Source organism: Periophthalmus magnuspinnatus, chromosome 16 (assembly GCF_009829125.3).
Source record: "Periophthalmus magnuspinnatus isolate fPerMag1 chromosome 16, fPerMag1.2.pri, whole genome shotgun sequence".
NCBI lineage: Eukaryota > Metazoa > Chordata > Actinopteri > Gobiiformes > Gobiidae > Periophthalmus > Periophthalmus magnuspinnatus.
Window position 1 is genome coordinate 5,354,867 of NC_047141.1, and position 22,882 is coordinate 5,377,748.

Below are 22,882 nucleotides of genomic sequence, written 5' to 3' on the forward strand. Positions count from 1 at the left end.
TCGTCATGGGAACGGTCAAACTTGAGTGGAAGAAGGCTGCTAGTCGCTACGTCCATTATCATAGCGCAGATGAGACGAGAAAAGAGAAGAATCGGCATAAAAATGAAGCAGAGACCACAGCTGCGCCTGTAAAATGGCGGAAAGGTAAAGTTTGTAGAGGTAAAGTTTGCCTTCTACACGAGGCCACGCTATTTTATCGATTTAACACATGAGCTTATTAAACTTCTGTAAGCGACTTTTTCTGTTTCCCGTCTCAATCCCAGGCTTTTATTGTGAATTGCATCGAATATAGACGTAATAGTCAAAAAAAAAAAAAAAAAAAACAACAAAAACGTGACATTAAACTAGTCAAGACTTTGGAGAAGCCGTATTATCCAGAGAAAGTGTGTAGAAAATGTTCGCAAAGGAAGAGGGGGGCACATTTTGTCAGGGGTGAGTTTTATGGCATAACACCTGCAGGCTAATAGTCTCAGATAATTCAACTGGAAAATAACATGTTTAACATGTTTTTGGATGCATTCAATTTAAAATCCTGTAAGTTAGAGCAAAAAACAAAAGCATGAGCATGCCAATGTGTTAATAATTAGGCTAAATCTGGACAACAGGCCTATTATGAAGCCTAATTGAGTTATTATCTCTAATACTGAAAAATAATAATACAATCAATCATATTTTTACATACTGTTTGTTGCATTTCAGTGTTTGAGTGATAAAAACAATGACTAAACAGATACAAACTGTGCCTAATAGGAGTGTCTTGTGTCCCCTGGTGACTCTCAGGTGAAGATGTCCTCAGAGCAGGAGGAGAAGGGGGAGGAGGACGTTGATGAAGATGAGAAGGTACACTTTTCCACTCTTCAACTGTGTCTCAGTCTGATTTTGGATAGGTGGGACCTTTCGGTGTGGAGGCTGCATGTTCTCCCTGTGTCTGTTTGGTCATAGTGGTGCATGAACTAGTGGTTGCCATGGTCGCGGTTGGCTGCTCTTGTGGCTGACTTGCTGGCATATTGAGCAGTTTTAAATTTTTAATTGTTTATCTTACATTTTTTACTTTGGGGATTTTGACATACCAAGAAGTGCAGTTAAAAGGACAGAATTTAAGGACTACTGGATTGTGTGATTTGAGCAGCTTGCTTTTCCTGTATCCATGGCGACCCTGCATGGAGCTAGCTTTGCTAACCAGCTAACTCTGAAATGCAACAGGCTTTTTACAACCATAGAACAGACTTTCTACACCATAGCAAAAGAGGGAATGGTCCATCTCAACACCAACCAAAATTCAACACCATCTCAACACCAACCAAAACAACAGAATGAAGAGTGAGTCTTAAGACAGGCTGATGTGTGTCCAGACTACATCTGGCTCCCTCTGGATGCTGCTGTGATGCTGCAGGACACAAAGGACACAGATGAGGGACACTTTTGTCCTGAAGGCTGTTACTCTTCTCAAACTGCCCTGACTCTGGATCTGATTTCTCGACCTGTTGAGCTGCACTGAGACTTTTGTTTAAGCTTTTCTGTTGTAATTTACTGCTCAATGTCCTTAAACTGCCCCCTGGGACAAATACATTTATATTGTTTGATTGATAGATATAATGGTCCTTTGAAGCCTGGCTGTTCTCAGTGCCCCATGACCTTTGACCTCAAATGACAAATGGATAATTTCTTTATTTATTAACCAGATTTCGTAACTATACTGTATTTTGATGTAAAGGAAAAGGTCCATACATGTAACGTTTTTGGCGGCGGGCCCTCAATTGTCTCAAAGGAGATCTTATGGTCTTACCTTGTTGTCAGTTTAATGCCATACTGTGGAACTCAAAAAGCAAAAACAAAACATCTCCATGCACTAAGCAAGTGACAGAGCCTCTGTTAGAGAAGTCACACCTTTATCTGAGAACCTGTAACCACATTTAGTGTTACTTCCTACACTGTAATTGCTAAACAGATATTATTTTCTGTATTTGAAAGTAACATTGTGCTTTGACCACAGGAGAGAAAAGAGGAGAACAGGAGAGAGAGGAGGGAGAGGAGGAGGAAGAAGAGAGCGGCCGAGGTGGAGGAGCTGACCAGTGCTGGACACCAGGCTCTGAAACAGGGACAAGCCCAGGAGGCTTTGCAGCTCTTCAGAAGAGCACTAAAGGCCGCCAGCCAGGTCAGCTACGCCCTGCTCCCTCTGGGTTCTGAGCCCCATTCTTTTGTCTTTTTTTCTTTTTTTTGGAGTGCATTGTTAAAGGGTCCATATTACCCTATTTTCTGATCTATTACAATATTGTTTTTTCATCACAAACTTACCTTGAGTTGTGTTTTGTTTCATTCACACATTTAACATACAAACCCTGCATATTTAGGAGTTCTTCTCTTGAACAGAAAACACTCTGTTCCACCTTGTGATGTCATGTGGTACAGGAAGTGTTCCACTGTGTTTTTGAACCTTCACCAGAATCTTTTGGATGATTTCAGGCCTGGAATTGCGAATCTCATCTGAGCAAAAGATAAAAGGTAGTTGTTAACTTGAAAAATAGTGTTTCATGACATCACAAGCATTTTGAGCTTTGGAGATATAGACAGACTAAAAAGGGTTACTCCAATATGTGTGAATGAAACAAAACACAGCTCCAGGTATATTTTTAACATGGACATTTAATTATATATAAAATAATAGTGCATTATAGTCCCTTTAACTGGTATTTACCACATGTACTATCTCACCAAACCAAGTCCTAACTAGAAAAACAATAACTAAGTACATTTTTGGCAGCAGTACTTGAATACATCACTAGCCATGTACTTGACAAAGTTGTGTTGACTGTGTAGCTGGGGGAGTCCCGTGTGGTGTCAGCCTGCTGCTTGAACCTGGGTGCAGTGCTGGTAGAGACTGGGGATCCTGAGTCTGGATTGGACTACCTGGGCAAAGCACAGCCTGGATCCAAGTCCCAGCGCCTCCCTGACCTCCAGTTCAACCTGGCACTGGCCCATAATGCTCTGGGGGAGAGGCAAAAGGCGGTAGAGCATTTCCTCCAGGCCGCACAGCTGTACAGCTCACAGGGAAACAGTCTGGAGGAAGGACACAGCTGCTGGGAGATGAGCCGCTGCCACGCCCTGGACAAGGTCAGGACCATCACACATGCAGTATGAAGTAAACTTTTAGTCTTGCTTACCAATATACAGAGGTGGAGTAGAGTAGCTTCATTTTTAAGTCCAAGTGCAACATAATATGACTCAAGTTGAAGTAAAGCATGTCCAAATAATTACTCAAATAAAAGTAAAGTACCTGCCAAATATACTTCTCATGCGGTTCAGAGGACAGCCAGAGGACCCTGTCCAGTTTGTTCCCCTCCTTCCCCATGATGCTGCTGGTCCAGCAGACCACACCAGATGACTGATGCCACCACAGAGTTGTTAGCTTAATGCCATATTGTGGAACACTCCAGGCAAAGCAATAACATGTCAGTGGAAAGATGTTACATAGTTTAACTCCCCACCTCTACATATTTACATCAGATCTGATCGACACCATACAACACTAAAGCAGGTTGAGAAATATTCCTTGTGCTAACAGTGTATCTTGTGATGTCAGGAGCACTCATTAGCGATTAGCGGCTACCTGCGGGCCGCTGAGAGCTACCGCGTGGCTAACATGCAGCACTCTGCTGCTGTGGCCTTAAAGGAGGCGGCCTCTCACATGGTCCAGGCAGAGTCCAGCCCCAGTGATGTCACCAAGGTCCTGTCTGACTGCCTTAGCTTGACTGACAGCATCACAGACCAAAGCATTCTGGGTAATGTAGTCAAAGCTGCTCAGGCATAAACTAAACTCATGATTTTATTCACTAATGGAAATGTTTGCTGTGTTCAGGTGAGTTGTACCTATCAGTGGGCGTGGTCTTCTGTCAGGTGCGCTCCTTCCAGGAGGCAGTACAGTGTTTCCAGAAAGCTCTAAGCCCCGCCTCCCAGCTGCAGGAGCGCCCTCTGTTGGCCAAAGTACTGCTGAACCTGGGGGCAGCTCTGAATGCTGTGGGGGAGTTTAAGGCTGCACTGGAGTACCACCGCCTGGCTGCTAAGCTCTATGGTGAGTCTGACAGTATTCTGTATAGTAATAATCATGCATTAGTCTCAAAGTCACTTTTTTCAATTTTGTGCATCTATGTACCAACCGCATTATGGAGCTAAAGAAGATCTATTGTGCTTGTGTTTGCTCTGGAGTTATAATCAATGATCAGTATATTATAATTTGGACATTTTAAATCACAATATTCATATTCATTAATAAAAGAAACAAGTCTGCTGATTTCCTTGTTAGAAAACTGCAGTGCCCAGTGGGAGCTGACGTTGTCCTAAACGTCTTCACAGCAAAGATTCAGCACCTCCTACAGACAGCTGCAGATCACACTAGCGAGTAGTAGATTTTTTTTTTTTTTCCATTTGTACCAAAATGACTATGCAGTGCTGCTGAATCCTACGTGTATCACAGACCTATTGACCTAAATCTGCTTAAAAGAGGACACAATATGCTTTTCATATTCATATATGAACAGTGGGCGGAGATAGGGGGTAGGTGAAAAACTTTTTCTGAGCTCTCAAGCCTTGGAAGCAGGACAATACAAGATTACTCAAACATACGTGAATCCAAATACAACTGCGACTATGTGATCGGGGAGAACGATGCTAACATGGTTTAAAGCTCATGAAGGTCAGTTTAATATATAATGTCTCCTTTAATATTTGCCCTTTTTAGGATCCCTGGGGCTCCGTGGACAACAAGCACAGTGCTTCAGTAACCTGGCACTGGCCTGTCGTCACCTTGGAAACGACGAGGAGGCCATTGAGAGCTTCAACCACGCACTGCAAGGGTTCACTGACTCAGGTGCGTTTTAGCCACCATCAACTTTCATTCATGTATTTATCTCACTGTGTAACATGTGTACACTTTATTCACTAGTGAAGAATTATTTATTTATTTATTTATTTGTATTGATACTTTGAAGCTGATCAAATCATCAGCATTTTCTGGGGATGTGATGCACTGCTCTGTCTGAGGCTTTGTTACACTTTAATCTAAGCTTTACTTTAACACAGTCTGACCTGAACAAGCTGATTTAGCTGGAACTACAACAGGTGAGCTGATCTGTGCTGTTAAAGAAATCCCTCTCAACTAACATTACAGTCCAAAGCTGGCTAGCATTAGCCAACAGTTTTTCAGTTTGTCACCTTCACCTTTTTGTTGAAAATCAAACACCTAAACATGAAAATGTGCTGTTTAAATCTATTTTGTGTTTTTTCTTGAGTTTTCAAACAATCTAAAACCTTTTTGGCAGTGTTTGCTAATGTGTGCATTGTGTCACCATGGTAACTGCTGAACATTGTACCAGAGACAAGTATGCAGAACAGTCCTAGTGTGCGCAAAGTATCGATAGTAAGATCATATCTGAGTTGTAGATGGTCAAATAAGTAACTTCTATGTCAGTTTCAGTCTTATTATTTATCGTCATATTTTCTGTAATGTTGCGTTCAGAATGTGTCATTGCTGCAGCTGAAGTTCCTGTTTTGTGTTGACAGAGGAGCACAGCGCACAAGTGCAGGTGTGTGAGGCTCTGGCTGAAGTCTATCTGAAGCAGAGGAAGCAGCACAAAGCCATTCAGCTGTACAGACAGGCCCTGCTCTCCCTCAGCCACTGTCAGGTACCACACACAGATGTCCCTGTAGTTTAGGCCTCTACAATCATGTTCTGAAATGCTCCTGTGTGTCAGATGCCCTGCCTGTGTGTCCCTTATTCTTTCTAAAGGTCTGTGTTGTTTGCAGGACTCAGAGGGCGTGGGCCAGCGGCTGGTGGAGCGTCTTACTGCTGCTCTGCGCATCACGGTGGCACAGGTTGGAACTGCATCTCTTATTTAATTAGTCCTGTAATTCCTCATTTGCAGAATGTTCCATAATACAAAAGGTTTCAAAGGTAGTCATTTTCAGTCTGAGGGTGCTGGCCTGAGGAGCTCGGATACAGTGGCTTGTTTCATCATATTGATGTCTAATGTACTTTTTTTTTTTTTTTTAGCTTTCTACCTAGCTTTGTTCCCTCATGAAAAACATGTCTGGAGAGGTTTTAGATGTCATCCATGCATGTTTGAGTAATCTAGCAATCTCTTTTGTCCTCTCTTATGCAAACCCTCCTTACCTCCTAAATATACAAAAACATGATACAAAACTGTACACAGCAACATGACAAACCTGATGTGATGGGCAGTAGTTTCATTAGTGTGTTGAGATAGAGCTCTGAAGGGGGAGTGACTTAACATGGAGAGCAAAAGGGAGACTCAGCATCAAAAACAAAAATGAAACTTATAAAACATGTTAATATGTTGTTTTTGGTGAATATAACTTTTTCAAAACAGTTGCCGGTGGAGTTGTCAGAAGTTCATTTTTTTCAAAGTATTTAGCACAACATACAACATTACAAAGACAGCGGTAACAATACAAGTGAAGACAAAACAGAGCAAGAAACAGAAGAGTACTAGTAACACATACACGACCACTCAAGTTGGACCCACGTTTTCATTTATTTTTCTTCTTAGTATTTACACTGTAGATTCTCACTGGAGGCATCAAAACTATAAATGACACATGTGGAATGTAGTAAACAAAAATAAACTCAAACAATAACTCCAAACTTCTTTTTAGATAAAAAAAAAAAAAAAAAGATTAAATAGCCAACCTTTGCTTTGAACACTGGTATTCACTCTTGTGGGGTGAAACCATTTCAGGTTTGCAGCACAAAGCTACTGTGAGGATTTGAATAAAAAAAATATATAAAAAATAGGTGAGTTATTGAACATTTTTTCTTTGCTACAGAATCCCATACGTCTGTGTCATATATGTGATGTCTTCTGTTTGTATATACAGTAAAATGTAAATTAGAGTTCATAACACTCTAAAAATCTGTATTGTCTGACACACAGAGGCCACGCCCCTTTGGACAGATCAGGCCACACCCACTGAGCCCCCTTTCGAGGTAAGGCAAAAAGAGAAAATCATATTAGATAAATGTAATGTGTGTATTGCATTCATATGAACTTGTTATGTTTACAGAAGACTGGACACACCAAGTCCCACAAAAGTACTTAGTCAGCAGAGAGACGACTCAAAAGGGGAAGGGCCAAGTGAGTCCTTTCATTTTTCACTTCTCTGTCATAGGTTCCAATGGCCCGCTTCATTCTTAAACTCACTGCAGTGACTAATTAGATTGTTAGAAGTTTGGGCCACTGCAAACCGTTTAAAAGCAAGTAGTTCTGTTTTTCAAGTTTATAGACAGTAAAAATCAGATACAGAAGCTCTAACAGTGTTTCACTTAAACCAGTCATGCCCAAACTGCAGCCCGGGGGCCAAATGCGGCCCTCAGACCATTTTTTCTTGGCCCTCAAGCTTCCAGGTGAATTGGCCCATATTACCTTAAACAGTACTTTTTACTATATATTTCTGAAAATCTATTTTAACAAGCCCATATCAAATATTTAATGTGTCCCACTGAGGATGTGAGCATGAATAAAGGTTTAGTGGTTCAGTCTAACTTGTAATGATAACACAGATTTGAAGTATTCACTGTATTGGCGACCAGTCTAAGCCCCTCAATCGGCCCTTAGCTTTGGCTGTGTTTTTATATGTGGCCCTTAATGAGAAATGTTTGGACACCCCTGACTTAAACTAAGCTAATTTGCTTATGTCATACAGTCCATACATGAACAAAATTACTCTCCTGCTGCTTGGTTTATATCATATTATTGAGGTTATTGGTTTATACCATGTTATTTCAAAAAGCCGGAGACAACATTACATGCTAAACCTGAATTGGGTCAATCACAGCATCAGAAACATTCCCATAAAAATCCAGCACTCTAAAGAGGCCAACAAAATGTGTACAAAATGACAACATGTGACAGGACAGAATGCAAAAAAACTGTGGCAGAGCTCGAGGTATAACAGGCTTCTGATGTTTTCTGGTCTTGCCTGGTGGGTAAAAACTGTCTTTGGTGTCTCAGTTCATAACCACTAGATGGTGCTCAGGTAATGAAAGCATGAGGAGTTAAAGGTGTGCAGTGTGCCTTGAGCGGGACAAGGCACACTCACTCAGAGTGGGCACTGGGCATGGGGCAGGGAGAAGGGTCGTGCCAATGATCCAGACCTGCACCATCTTCAGAATTTTGCATTCAAGTAAAACAAGTTCATTCAAGTTCAAGTTCATTATTTTACATTTTGCTCAAATCTTTAAAAAATGCTGTGTTAACGGCTGTTGCATCATTTTATTTGGTTATTTTCCCAGAATTGGGCAGTTTTATTTAACCTAAATGTTGGGTCATTTCCAATGGAACATAATGATATAACATGTATATAACATAATGATAGTATTTTATTGAAGGTGGGTTTAAATATTAACCCTAATTGTTTGGCCAAAATAACTCTGAGTTGTGTTGGTCCAATAGTGACCCAATGTGGGATTATTCATTTACCCGGGTGGTGTTATTTTTAACCACGCATTTTTAGTGTGTGTAAACCACAATATTGATCTAAAATAATAATAATAATTTCTTTCTTAATAATAGAAACAGGTCCATCCTGTTCAAACTGTAGAACTGTGGCTCCATCTGTTCATAGTGTCATCTCACTGCAGCAAGCAGCAGATTTTCATTTGTGTTTATATTGTTGGAAATGGTTATGTGACATTTTTTAAGCCAACATTTATGGCCCGGAGGATTTCATAACTTTTTTTTTTATTATTGTGGCAAGTAAGTGGATTAAATTTTACCTAATATATCTCCTTTAAAGACGCTGGACCTGATTTTTACTGTCTAAAAACATGAAAAACAGAATTGGTTCATTTTGAAGTTATTCCTCACTGAACTTATGCATTCTGACCATCCTAATTATTCACTGCAAAGAGTTTTTAAGTGGTAACAACAACAACAAATAGCCTGCACTTTCTGATTCTTAGACAACATATAAAGAAACATAATTAGATGCAGACAGCACACAGAAGACTTATTTTAACCTCAAGAGCAGCTTATACAATATATCTGTACATCTTTTGCTCAAATATGTGGGAAAAATGGATACAGGTACTTTAAAGATACGACTTTCTGTTTGCGTTCCAGGCGAGCCATGGTCCGACCGGGAGCTGCACACTGACAGGTACCTCTCTCTCTGTGGCCCTAGATACAAACTGTACAAACTCCACCAGTCACACACATACATTATTTAGTCTGCAAAAATATTCATCAGATTGATACTGGCAGTATTTTACACACTGGTGGGTAGTACTCACTTACATTTACTTGAGTACCTTTTAAAGCAGACATTGTGCTTGTTTCTGCTCTATAGTTATAATCTATCACAATATTCAACTAAAATGATATAACAAGTCTGCTGATTTTTGTGTTAGAAAACTGTATAATCACCACAAAGAGCCATACAGCTGACGGCCCCACCTATGGATAGCTGCGAAACAAGCTAGTGAGCCGCTGATTTATTTATTATTTACCAAAATGACTACGCAATGCTGTCGAATCCTGCATGTGTCATAGATTATGAAAATAAAATTGTAGAATGAAGTGCGTACATTGGTGTGTACCAGTGGTGGTGACTTGATGATCAAAATTACATCTTGAAAAGAAATGAATGACTGCAAATGTAACTTCAGTGGGTCAATAAGAAGGAAACAATCATAACAAGTTTAAAAGTTCTGACAAGTTGAATTTGCAGAATAGGTCTGATGTAACAGAAATTGTACTTTACTCTCTATTTTGACTTGAGTAATATTTTTTATTAAATTAACAGTACTCTTACTTGAGTAAAAGTTTTGGTTCCTCTTTCCACTGTGAGTAAGTCTACAAGTGACAAAAACTCTGTTGACAACATGAAATGATTTGAACATGTGTTATAAGATTATATAATCTTACTTCCTGGTTGGACACGTGCATGTGCAGATGTGACACACATATAAGAGGTAATGCCAGAACTGGTACATAACAAAACCTAAATCTAAATTGCACAATAGTTATGGTTAGACTAATATGAATAACAATACCTTTATTTTGTTAACTGAAGGTTTAAAGGGTCAGAAAAATGTCTTCCTTGTGTGTAAATTATCTGCATTTTGGATGAAGTTTTCAGTGTTGATGACAAAGGCAGAGGGATTCTGTTTTATAACTCAGTCCTACATCCTGTATTTTTGTACTTTTCTTCAACTTTTTCCTCACAAACTGCCACTTAACTGATGTAAAACTATGATACATATGAAGGCATGCTCTCTATATTATTTGCTCTGGAGATCTGAAGATGGGTTGGCGTACCTCTCATCGTCTGCTTCTTTGCTTCTTCTCTCCCCACAGTGAAGTGTCATTGGTCCAAAAGACAGAAGACCCACCTCCTGACACTCCTGACAGTGTGCAGACTCCTCCCCTTTTGAAGAGGCTGCGCTCCAGGTTCTGCTCGCTCATGTAAGGTGGTGCTCACATAATTTTTAAAGAGGTATTATGCAAAATGGACTTTCTGGAGCTTTGCACTATGACCCTATTCAAACCCTCCTCACTGTAGCGGGTAGCTGTAAGATTCTGTGCAGTGCTCCACCCACAAGTGTGCAGTGCTCCACTTATGCTCCCACATGACAATTCCCCATAAATAAACAAAGTCAGAATACAAAACTGTATACTACAACTTCACAAACCTGACATGATGTGCAGTAGCTTCATTAGCAGGATGCAGCTGATTGTGTTGCGATAGTGCTCTGAAGGGGGAGCAAAGGGATGGGAGACTCTAAATATGTTGTGTTAGCAGTTAATGCCTCATAGCAGTGTCATACCCCTTCTTTGAATATATCTTGAACTGTAAAATGTGTTTTAATATCGATTTTAATAAAAAGTTTAAAGGGATAGTATGTAACTTTTTTGGAGGTGGAAATAATTTCATGCAAATAGAAACTGAAAAAACATACTTTGGAATATTCCTTATGGAGATAGAAATGATTTATGCCATACTGTGGAAGATTATAGCCAAAGGAACAACATTTCCATGGAAACAAGCATGTGAAGACCCTCCTTCAGGACAAGTCAGATTTGTTGAGATGGAGATTTGTGTAAGGATGCATATTTTCCTGTTTTTCAGTGCAATATAAACATCCACAATGAAAAAGAACAAAATGCACTTTTGTTTATTTTTGGCAAAAAAAGTGACACTGACTTTAACTGTGAAGACCCATAGTATGAACATGACCTACGAACAGATTTCAGATTTCTCTTTAGTCCACTGCACTTGACAGAATTACAGAGAATACAAGACAAAAGTACAAGAAGCAAACGATCACCTTATAAGACTCCAGCCTGTGTTAGATGTGTGTATGCACCTGTCAGTGGCCAAACATTCAATTTTCATTTGATAAAGCAGCATTCGTATTGATATTTTGCAGCTGATATCGTCAACATTCTCTGGTGGATTGACTTGGAATTTGGATATTGTGAGTACAGATTAAGTTGCGTAAGGACACTTGAAGAGATTAGATCCAGATGTCGGAGGTACAGTCTCCACCGGGATACCGCAGCTCGTGAGCCAGAGCCGGGCCGTCTGGTTCTTTCCCAAAGTCCACCAGGAAGTTCTCATTCAGAGTGAGACCTCCTTTCTTTGTGTCCACGTTGATCTGCATCATCACAGAGCCCTCCCTGCACAGACAGAACGCAGGGATGTTTTGCTGGGACATGGACACTTCTACACCTATGTGTTAGTGAGCAGTAGGTAGTCTTACTAGTGCTGTCACGATACCAAATTTTGTATGATATATTTGCTTAAGAAAGATGAAAAATGATATTAAAACAAATTTATGACACTGACAGAATCATAGTAAAGTAGAATTATTTCGTTTGCATCTATAATGAGTCAGAAGTTGTGTATTCCATATATATATTGTACGATAAGTTGATATAGTAATTATGTTGACAGTCTTACCTCAGCATGTCGGGGTAGAACTGCTTGTCCCAGCCGCTGTACAGAGACGTGGTCACATAGAGCCTCTTCCCGTCCAGACTCAGCTGCAGCATCTGCGGGGCTCCAGAGATGCGCTTCCCCTGAACGAGAGACAGCTGGTTACGTTCAGACAAGCACAGGAATACATGGAGGAATATTAAGGATTGGAATCACAGTCCGCCACAATTCCAGATAATACGTTAATGTGCATATGACTAAACGCTAAAACTATTTTTTGCTACTAAACTGCACAAATTGCCAAAAACGACATGTAATATGCACAAACTAGGTAAATTTGCAGCTTTCTGGTCAAAAACACCGAAATCTAAGTGTGTGCTGGCTCCAGTGGATTTCAAGTAGGTGGTGACATCATGCATGACTGCTCCAATTTACAGGCTTCAGGGGTGGAGTTTGAAGTGCAGATACCAGTTAGACCAATCACACCGTTCCTCATAGCTCCAGACCCTGCCCCTCCTCCCCCCTCTGGCTCCCCTTTAGTCCTCCAGACCCTACCCCTACCTCTCCCCTTTAGTCCTCTAGACCCTGCCCCTGCCCCTCCTCTCCCCTTTAGTCCTCTAGACCCTGCCCCTCCTCTCCCCTCACTCTCTCCTTTAGCCCCAAGTATCTCAGTGTTTTGTGCTAATTAATATAAACAGCCCACGTCAGAAGTTTGCAGCAGAATAGATGATGCCCCTCCTGTCCTTTACACCACATACTTTGATGATGCAGGGGTTCGGCTGACCGTGGTTCTCCGGGTCATCGAGCACTTTGACTGGACCGTCATTCACCAGGCTGCCCCCGAGAAACACCTGTAAGAGGAGAGCAGATAAGCACGGGCTGAGACACTAAGGTGTACATGAAGAATATTTGATAACTGAGGCAGTACAGTGACTAAGTGGCTAGCACTTATTGTTCACAGCAAAACGTTTCGGGGTTTGATCTGTCCAGAGTTTGCATGTTTCTCCCTGTGTCTGTGTGGAGCTTTTGTTTTGACTGGTGATGTCATACCTGTCCAACTAATCGTGGCTTGCGGCGGTTGGTGATGTCATACTGGCGGATATCTCCATGGAGCCAGTTGCTGAAATAGAGGAATCGGTCGTCCATAGAGATGAGGATGTCTGTGATCAGGCCTGTCATGGAAACAAATGCTGCGGTCACACTGTGGATCTTGAGGCTCAGTTCTGATTTTTATTTAGTATTTACATTGCAAATCAAATTTGACACAAATCCTTTTTTTGAATGTATGCAGCCCTGAAGTGTCCTGATGTGCAGAAGAGGGAGGGAGGGACAGTTAAATATATATTAGTGGCAACAATTCAATATATAATTACCTAAAATTGGTACTTTTAATCTTTATGTTAAGTTGACATTTTCTTTATCAACTAAATTTAAAGCTACCATTTGTAATTTGATTGGCCAAATCGCCCACTACACACCATCTGTGTAGCTGCTGTCTGACAGCTTTGGCCTGATAGAAAACCACAGAGAACAGGTGAGGGAAGGAGGGACAGGTTTCTTGTCTGACATCTATTGAAAACAAAGAATCAAATAAACTTGCAGTTTGTAACTTTATAAAATCTCACTTTACTTCTAGTTTCACTACAGTTCTCTAACAGACGTTTGGAAAATGTAGGAATGAAACAGTTAAACATTCAGAGAAAAACTACAGCATTTGTAGCATTTCAGCGCTGTATTCAGGCCATTTTTGTGTGTTAATTTGAGTCACATTTGAAAAATCACATTGGGCCCACTCTGATGTGAAAAAATCTGATTCAGATCACATCTGGGTAAAACATCAGCTTCGACCAGCAGTGTGAACACAGCCAATGACACAACTGGAGTATATTGGAGTATATGTGGCCCAATAATATATACAAACACAGAAGGTACAGTAATCTCACCAGGCATCTCTGGCAGCATCCAGCCCTCCACCTTCTTACTGGGAATGCTGATGACTTTCTCAGCTTCCCATTCACCTTTCTGCCCAAACACACATCTGATTAATTATGGGGGAGACAAATATAAGATTTTATGCATCATAAGTCTGTTTATGCAAGGGGTCAGTGTCATTTCACATTCGATTATTCTGGTGAAGTTTATAATTTGACTTTCTGGTTGGACATGTTTACATTGCACAACAAGGAACACTTTCTGACTGTTTAGACAATCTGTTGCTGAAAAAAATTCTGTACGATTCAGTATCTGAGACAGTATGACTTAGTTTAATGGAAGACAAGTGAACAGGTCTATGACGTCACATGTCTGATTAATCATGATAAATTACCACCTGAATGACAGTCTGTGGAGAGGCAGTGACACACCCACATACACACACGCACACAAACACACATAACAAACACATGTACACTCACACACCTCTGTTCTGTAGAAGCGGAACACGTTGGACCGGAGGGCACAACCCACATAGCCCTGCAGCTCATCTGGATTGTGCAGGAAGCGGATCTCCAAAGGTATAGCGCCATCTTCGCCCAAGTCCAGGGACTGCAGCTTCCGACGTGTGGTCCAGTCCCACACATGGATCCTCTGGCCATAATGCCCTACAGCACAGCACAGAGCAGTACAGCAAAGCACAGAACAGTACAGAGCAATACAGCACAGCACTGACACTTGACCCACAGTAGCTCTGAAGACTCTGGCGAGGTCTGGCCCAGTCTGAGGCAGATCTGCTCCTGACCTTGAGTAATGATTAGCCACACTCACCTGTGCAAGGCAAAGTCTGCACAGAGTACAGTTAGGCAACAGCATGTGAGCCTGGCTCTTAGCTGCCCCTCTACACTGTTCAATCCCTGCACTTTCCACACAGACCTACTCTGTGCTTTACCTTTGGTGGGTGGCCTAAGCTGTATAGGCCCATTTCTATTTTTTATACTCTAAACACACATTTTACAGACCAGAACTTTATGTAGTAAAAAGTGCACTATACTCTAAGGGCACACACTGCCCACTCACAGCAAAGAGCTCCTTCCCCTCACGAGACTTGCCTCCCTGGCCGTACCTTGCTGGACATCTTTGGGATTAAAGCCGTCGATGAGGGCCCGAGGGGCCCCCCACTCAGTGCTCATCATCACATTGTGCCGGGGCTGGTACCAGAAGTCATACCCAAAGGGAGCTTCTTCACCCGGGTGCTCCCAGTTCCCAGTCACCTCAAACGTCTCGCCATCCAGCAGCACGAAGCCCCCTGAATGCACCATAGACACACAGAACAATGATTCTCTATGTTGCCACGCTGGTCTAAATCAGGTCTATCCTGCACTAACCCTGGTCTAAACCAGATCTATCCTGCACTAAACCAGGTCTTTTGAGTAAAACAACTGTTATGCAAGATCAGTTTCTGTGTTTAGATGACATGGGATACAGAAGGTTCTTTTCTGGTGTCTATGTTTGGTACTGTGGCCAATATAAACACAACAATGTGTGTTTGTCTTTTCACTCCCCAGAGACTTAACAGAGGCAAACGCACTGGACATTCGTCTTTCACCTTTGTCCCCGTCTCTGTAATAATCCCAGTGATCATATTACATTATACAGGATCTTAAAACACAAACAACCATGTATTCTGGCTACAAGGCCAGTGAAGTGTGACTCGGTGACCTCCTTTCTCTATGCACTGTAAGGACGCCTGCCAAGGTGAACATTAGGAGCTGCAGCAGACTATTTTGCCACAAATATGTCTGATGACATTATGCAGTGTACCCGGTGAGTGAACCCTAGGCTTAGCAGCTCAGCACACAGACCTTTGCCGAATCCAGAGGGGTCTCCCATGCAGCTGATCATGATCTGACCATTGGCCAAACAGTGGGATGTGTGAGGGTTGGCCAGGCCAGATTTATAGTACAGATCCACTGGTTCCACCATCTGCACATCGAGAGGGATGGTACAGTTACAGTGAAACAGACTGAACTAGGACTAAACCTGAACTCAAGATGGACTCACTCAGAAGGGACTGTGCATAGACTGTACTAGGACTAAACCAGGACACAACTAGGTCTGAGCTATCCAGGACTGAACCAAAACCATAGTTGCAATTTGTTTACCTATAACTATGGGTTTGTTTTGGAGTACACTGATGCCCTTACGGCTGTTGAGACATATCTAGTCTTGGTACTTGTGAGAAGTACTCTGACTCTCTGGATTGTTGTGAAGTACCTTATCACTGTTGTCAACTGTTGGTATCTAGTGTATGTGAGATTCCAAGTGTTGGTACTCCTTAACAACACAGAGCCAAAAAGTACTCCATACCTAGTGTTTTGGGGGGCTTTTGAAGATGTTATGTTTCTCTGGGCCGTTGTGGAGTACTTGGTGTCTCTCAGAGCACATAGGAAGCACCTGGTGTCTCTTGGGAAACGTGTGGCTTAATGGGCTGTTTTGTCTCAAGAAGTACCTTGGTGTTGGGAGTACCTAAGGCTCTTAAGGCCACCGGAGAATACTTTGTCTCCTGTTAGGACTACCTATGTTGATGCGTATCCAATGACTTTTATGGCCATTGGGGAGTACCTAGTGGTTCTGAAAAGTACCTTGTGGCTTCCAGGGATGCTGAGGAGTATCTAGTATTGGTTGGTTGCTAATGGAGGGTACTCCCAGGGAGGCTCTCGAGGATGTTGAGGAGCATCTAATGATCTTATGGCTATTGGGGTGTACCTCGTCGCTGTTGGGACTACCTAGTATTGGTTGTAAGTGCAGTTGGAGAGCACTCCGTCTCTCAGGGCTGTCGGGAGCATTTAATGACTGCCGTTGGGGAGTACCTGGTTGCTATTGGGAGTATCTAGTAGTGGTTGTCAGAGCTGTTGGAGAGTACTATGTGGGCTGCTGGGGAGTATAACGGCTCTTGCAGCCATTGCGGAGAACCTTGTTGCTGCTGGGAAGTATATTGTGCCTCTCAGGGATGTTATGGAGTACCGAGGACTTTTGAGAATTTGGGGAGTACCTAGTCTTGGTTGTCAGTGCTATTGGAGAGTACTATGCGTTTCTCATGTCTGTTGGGGAATATCCAATGACTCTTATTGGAGAGTATCTGGTCGGTGTTGGGAGTATCTAGTGGCTCTTCTCCGGAGTACCTTGTGGATGCGAGGTGCCCGAGGCTGGCTGGTGTCGATGACGTAGATCCTGGAGGAGATGAGGGCGGGCAGGATGAGGCGGTTTCGTCTTTTGGAGGCGTCCCCAAAGCAGCTGCTGCAGGCATTCCAGCCACTGTGGTGCAGCTCGTCTCCCAAGTTAGGCATGGGGAGACGATGGATCACCTGCTCAGCACAACACACAGTGGCAAAGGAAATGAAATGATCAATATGGTCATTTTGGCTGTATGTTACTTTGTTGTGCGTTACCTGGTGCTGTGTTAACTGGTTGTGCGTTATCTGGGTGTGTTGGCTATGTGTTAACGGGTTGCATTACATGGCTGTTTTCTCTGGTTGTGTGTTACTTGATTGTGTGTTACCTGGCTGCGCTACCTGGCTGTATTAGATGGTTATGTGCTACCGGGTTGTGGTACTTGGCTGTGTTACCTGGCTATGTGCTTCCTGGTTGTGTTAACTGGTAATATGTTAACCAACTAACACAACCATGTAATACAGTCAGGTGTGTGTTACCTGGATGTGTTGCATGTGTGTTACCTGGCAGTAGGTGTTGGAGTCTGGGTCCACGTCAACGGTGGACAGGTAGTCTGGTTTGAGAATCTCTGTGTTTCTGTAGATACAGGGCAGGTACACAATCTTCTCCCGAGGTCCTGCAGGAAATGTGAGTTTGTATGTGGTCGTTCGTGAAATCCCGCTAAACTTTTCCCCGAGTTACTCATTGTGCTAGTGAGGTTTAGCTGTTCTTCTCTGGAGGATTTTGGGAAAACAACCACCAACATGATGGGATTATTTTGTCTTTGTTCATCACCTGTGTCCACCTCGGTCCAGTGCAGATGTAGCCTGGCCCGACGGTCACGTGGGTTTTATATTCGCTATGTGAGTTATCATGACTAAAAGGGTTTCCCCCTTCCAAAATGCGCTTTAACTGTTATGTGTTCAAATCAAAATCCACCTGAAGCGAGCGAATAAACTTTTAATGCAAATCAAGGGATCTGGATGTGGACTAAAAATAACAATGATGGAAACAGAACTTATAAGGAAACAACTGCCGGACACTATCCCAGACACTCGATTCTGTGTCACTGTGCAATGCATGATGGTATAATAAGTAATATAATAAATAAAAATAATATTATAGATCCATGGTGCGACGTCACAGCAGCAAAAAAAAAAAAAAAAAAAAAAAAGTAAGAGGGCGGGGCTAAAAATTCAAACTAAAACCTGACTGATGGTTCAAAATCAGCTACAAGTCCTCTAAATGTCACAAAATGTCTGTTATTGTGTGTGTAGATCCTACCCTTCATGGCCTCCAGGGGGCTGCTGTACCCCGGACCACACCCAGAGCAGTTGGCTGTGAGAAAACAAGACCAGAGTTAGACTAGGACTGACGGACAACAAACAGCCCTCTGTTTGGCTAGTATGTGGTTTGTCTGCTCTGATTGGTTAGTATACGTTTCCTTTCTTCTTTGATTGGCTGGGGTGTGGTTCCTCTGCACTGTGATTGGTTAGTGTATCATCTCTTCTGATCTATGATTGGCTGTGACTGGCTTCCACAGAAAAAAAAAAAACCAATATGGCTTTTTACGGTGGAAGCGGTCTGTGAACAAGTCTTTCTGAGTGCCAGCCTCTCAACCACCTTTTCCCTTCTAGTAGAGTACCATAAAAAGTTCAATAGTGCACCTTTATACCTTAGACTGAGTCTTGTTAAATCTTTCTTACAGTCCAATAAATCTAATCTGGTTGGGCTTGGTTTACTTCAGGATAGGTTTAGTTCTGGATAAGTTTCAGTCTTGTGATCTGATCCACCATTAGAAGGTCAGTCTTTGTGAGCACTTCTCTACATTCCAGTATTTCCTGTTTGTTTTCATAACTTCAACCTCTCCAACTCCCCCTCTCTCTCTCTCCCTCTCTCTCCCCAACTCCCCCATTCCGCCCTCTCTTTAACCCCATCTTTCTCTCTAACCACTCCTCTCACTAATTAATTAACTCCCCCCTCTCTCTCACTTCAGGTATCTTTTGTTCCCGCCTGTTTTTCTCTGAATCAAATAAAGGGTAATTACAGACGAGCTGCACCCAGATGCATCTGTGCCAAACTAGTCGGCTAAAGGTGTTAAAAATACTGATACTTGTGAACATAGTGAGATAAGACCCGTTTATAATACTGCGCTATCAGTGCTGTTCACCAGCTCCTCTATAGATCAGGCCTATATTTAGCTTTACTGTTCACTTTACTGTTTGATTTTATAACCTGTGTTAATATTCCAAGTGTCAAATTGAGAAAGAAGAAAGGAGGTAATTTACTCTAACAGCCTTTTGGGCGTCAACACTCGCACCCCAAATGAATAGACTCAATACTGACTCTGGTACCACAATGATAATAGAATGCGATATTTACATTAAAGGGTAGTATTTTCTTTTCTATTCCCATGTGTCCTTATACGTGTGTACTCCCTCAGTGTCCAGTAGGTTCCATAGTGGTCCATGTGTGTGCCTTATACTTGTTTAGATGCAGCTCAAGATCACTGTAAAGCTTTTCAGGAAAGGTTCATTTCTGTCCTGTGAATTGGACTTTTTTTAGTATCAATTAGTGTCTGATTCGATACTTTTGATAACCTCAATAGTGACAAAATTTTGATTGTACTTTTAGGTCTCATCGGGGTTCTTCACCTCGTCAGAGATTGCATTGCTTTGCCGAGCCCTAAATTGTTCAGTGTTGCATTAAGAAAGGCATGAGACCACTAGGCCAAATTACAGGTCAGGTCTGTGCAGAGGGCAGCCTCCTCTTACCAATAGTGCACAGTTTAAGATATGGTCATGCAATCGATAAGCAAGATAATGCAAAATACAGCCGTTTAATATCACACTGTTGTAAAAAATGAACTAAAAATATCACTGCAAAACTGATTGGCCCTCTGCATAGTGGCAGTTCACCGTAGTAAGCAGCAAAGGTGAGGAGTCACTTTTTAAAGAAATTGTGACTTGAGCTTTATGTCAAAACAACATGAAATGATTTGAACATTCGCTCCTTCAGATACGATTTATTTTATTTTTTTGAAAATACCAGATTTTGTGCATTATTGTTTTTGTTTTTTTTACTTTAACTTCAAATTATTACAGTTACTTGAATTGTAGTTTTCCCAAATATGTTTTACTTTTACTCATTTCTTGAAGCTCTTCTTTGTACTTCTACTTGAGTTATTATTTTAAGTTAATTTTACTCTTACAATTTTTTGCCAAGTGGTATTTTTCGTCCCTCCACTATCATCGGTTAATAATGGGTACTCGGCAGATACTTAAAGTCAAAGTATCGATAGCAATATCACTATCAGAACTAAAAAAAAGCTGCATCGATGCATTCCTAGGAAAACCTGCAGCCAATAATGTAGTAATATTGACAAGATATTATTACATTATGGGCTTATTTCTTTTGAAAATGTCCAAAAGTATTACGTTATCAGTTGCAACTAGACTCTTCAGTACTACATGGCTCTATCAGTACTTTCCCAGGACACAGCTCTACAGTGAAACAAAGACTGACCCCAACTGAACCGCGCTTATACAACACCTCCTCTCTCCTCTCACACTGGACAGACATAATCGTTATGCAATAATCAACAACATTACATCAAAACTTCTGCGTTGAAAGACCTGTTTGATGAGTAATGTCTCTGATGAGAACATGTCAGACCATGCACAGATCAGGTGCATTTCTGTGGTGAAGTTGGCAGTCCATATAATTCCTGTGTAGTATCTTTACCACAACAATACATTTAACAGTAAAACTCACAATTCTCAGACAAATGACTAGACACAAAGTTTGCATCATGCCCCATCTCCTTTCTGCAAGTTAGAAACCGTTAGCTCACCCATGGTTGTCTCTCCAAGTGAACTTCAGGCATAAGGGGATTCTGTGTGGGACATGTTTGTTTTAATACACACTCTGGCCAATCACACACAAGGGGGCGGAGCTCACCCATATTTCAGTTAACTCTTTATGTGACTGTGACACATCTAAAACAAATTGTAATAATATAAAACAATAGTCTTTAGTGAGATTTTGATGTGACAATTACACTGCTCATGTTTAACGATTGTAAAAACATCTGACATGATTAAATATTGTTTTCTGTTTTGCCATTTAAACAAAATTACAGAAAAATATAAAGGGGAAAAAAATGAGATGTCGGTTAATTGTTTACTTAATATTTAGATTTTTGTCATGGACCCTTTCTGTTGTAGTTGTTTCCTTCTCATTGGCCCTTTGAAGTGTTTGGAGTGATTGGTCCATGTTTGAGCAACCTTTAATCGCTTATTTTCAGCACGCCATATTGCCAGTCAACTCCCGTTTTCACCATTTGCCCAGTTTAATTTTAATCACATAATGGCTATAGGCTTGTTTATGATTTGTGTTTTTTGATGAGTGCAGTAATTCCAGACTAGTCCTTTTTCAGTGGGTCTAATGTAAACATTCAGTGTATCCTTGAGTTGATCCGGTCAAACTTGCCTCTTCTGTGTTTGTGGAACCGTCCTGTGATAAACTGAAAAATCTATGTGAAGCTTATCAAATATATCAAGAACATAAAGACATGAAGCAGCTGTTATTCTATGTGATCATCGGGTAAGAATGGTTACTCTTTGAATAATTAGCTCGACCATGGGAAAATGTCATAGTGTAATGAGATGAGATAAGATAAGATATGCCTTTATTAGTTCCACAGTGGGGAAATTCCAGTATTGCACCGCACAAGAGCCAAGAACAGCAGGAAAATGGTAACATGCGATAATACAAGATAATAGATAATAGCTTAAATCATTTTAAAATAGACTTAAAAAAAACACCTAAAAATAGACTCTAAGAGCAAAATATAAAATACCAACAAAAATATAATAATAATAATAATAATAATAATAATAATAACAACAACAACAACAACAGACAATAATGTAATACTTCAGAATTATTGCATTTTAACTCTTTGCTTTTTGTGAGAGGTAGGTTGTTTCCCTGTGTGCTTTTCCCCTCCCTCACCTGCCTGAACCTGGAGCTGGGCGGAGTTCCTGGCTCCTCCCACGCGCACCTGCATCCCATCAGCGCAATCATCGCCACCTGCCGTGGATAAGAGGAGCCAGGACTAGAGACTTGGTGCTAGATCGTCTGCGTGTCAAACGTTACTCCACCACCTTGTCTCGTCCTGGACCCCGGCTTGCACCCCGCTTCCTGCTCTAGTTCCCGTTCCCTGCCTCCGTTGTCTAATCTATACTTGTCTGTTGTTTCACAAACTGTAAATAAACACTGTAAACTTGCTCCGAGTTCTGCACCTTTTGGTCCCACCTGCACCAGCATTAACTTACGACAACATCCATATTTAGCAGATGTCCTTTTTATTTGAATACACATTTTGCACTGATTGCAAAGTTGTTGGAAATAAGCAAAAACAGGTGACAGGTTGCTTTACAGGAAAAAAAAAAAAAAAAAAAAGGCTGGCAGTGAAAAAGCTAACTCCAAGTTTTTAACTCAGTGGCGCATTCAAATGCATGAGTAAATTATTTTACATTCACTTTATTTTAATAGATATCAATATGTTTATGTTATGTTTTAAGTATTTGGTCATTAAAATCATACGTGGTGTGCCCCAGGTTAAATTTTAGGTCCTGTCCTTTTTAATCTGTATATGCTCCCTATTGGTGGTGAAATTAGGAGACATGGTATTAACTTCCACAGTTATAGAGGTGATCTCCATGTCTCCTGATGACACCAGGTCAGTGGATGCGCTTTTTAACTGTATTTTAGATATGAA

The 22,882-nt window shown here is 41.4% G+C and overlaps 2 protein-coding genes across 2 annotated transcripts; one reads left to right on the forward strand and one right to left on the reverse strand.

Annotated features, from left to right (window-relative positions):
* Nucleotides 1–5: 5 nt before the first annotated feature.
* Nucleotides 6–10,482, forward strand: LOC117383652 (tetratricopeptide repeat protein 24). Its single transcript, XM_055227749.1, has 13 exons — nucleotides 6–128; nucleotides 781–840; nucleotides 1,994–2,155; nucleotides 2,818–3,111; nucleotides 3,581–3,779; nucleotides 3,857–4,069; nucleotides 4,736–4,864; nucleotides 5,557–5,678; nucleotides 5,800–5,868; nucleotides 6,948–7,000; nucleotides 7,078–7,148; nucleotides 9,135–9,171; nucleotides 10,371–10,482. The coding sequence occupies exons 1-13, from the start codon at nucleotides 6–8 to the stop codon at nucleotides 10,480–10,482; spliced, it is 1,644 nt and encodes a 547-aa protein (XP_055083724.1).
* Nucleotides 10,483–10,966: 484 nt separating this feature from the next.
* On the reverse strand, nucleotides 10,967–20,991 carry selenbp1 (selenium binding protein 1). Its single transcript, XM_033980742.2, has 12 exons — nucleotides 20,951–20,991; nucleotides 18,382–18,435; nucleotides 17,622–17,734; nucleotides 17,070–17,252; nucleotides 15,750–15,870; nucleotides 15,011–15,193; nucleotides 14,371–14,552; nucleotides 13,896–13,974; nucleotides 13,003–13,124; nucleotides 12,711–12,803; nucleotides 11,977–12,095; nucleotides 10,967–11,693 (listed from the first exon to the last, which is right to left on the reverse strand). Exons 1-12 carry the CDS (start codon nucleotides 20,952–20,954, stop codon nucleotides 11,531–11,533), a joined length of 1,416 nt encoding a protein of 471 aa, XP_033836633.1. The 5' UTR covers nucleotides 20,955–20,991; the 3' UTR covers nucleotides 10,967–11,530.
* Between the last annotated feature and the right edge of the window lie 1,891 nt (nucleotides 20,992–22,882).

Bases quoted from the DNA above. Each gene is read 5' to 3' on its own strand.
- LOC117383652 (XM_055227749.1), top strand. From the start codon at position 6: ATGGGAACGGTCAAACTTGAGTGGAAGAAGGCTGCTAGTCGCTACGTC. The intron at 2,156-2,817 runs GTCAGCTACGCC...TTGACTGTGTAG, and splicing joins CACTAAAGGCCGCCAGCCAG to CTGGGGGAGTCCCGTGTGGT. The intron at 5,869-6,947 runs GTTGGAACTGCA...TCTGACACACAG, and splicing joins TGCGCATCACGGTGGCACAG to AGGCCACGCCCCTTTGGACA.
- selenbp1 (XM_033980742.2), bottom strand. The intron at 17,735-18,381 runs GTAGGATCTACA...CATTTCCTGCAG, and splicing joins CCCCCTGGAGGCCATGAAGG to GACCTCGGGAGAAGATTGTG. The intron at 15,871-17,069 runs GTACTCCGGAGA...CTCGATGTGCAG, and splicing joins GGGCACCTCGCATCCACAAG to ATGGTGGAACCAGTGGATCT.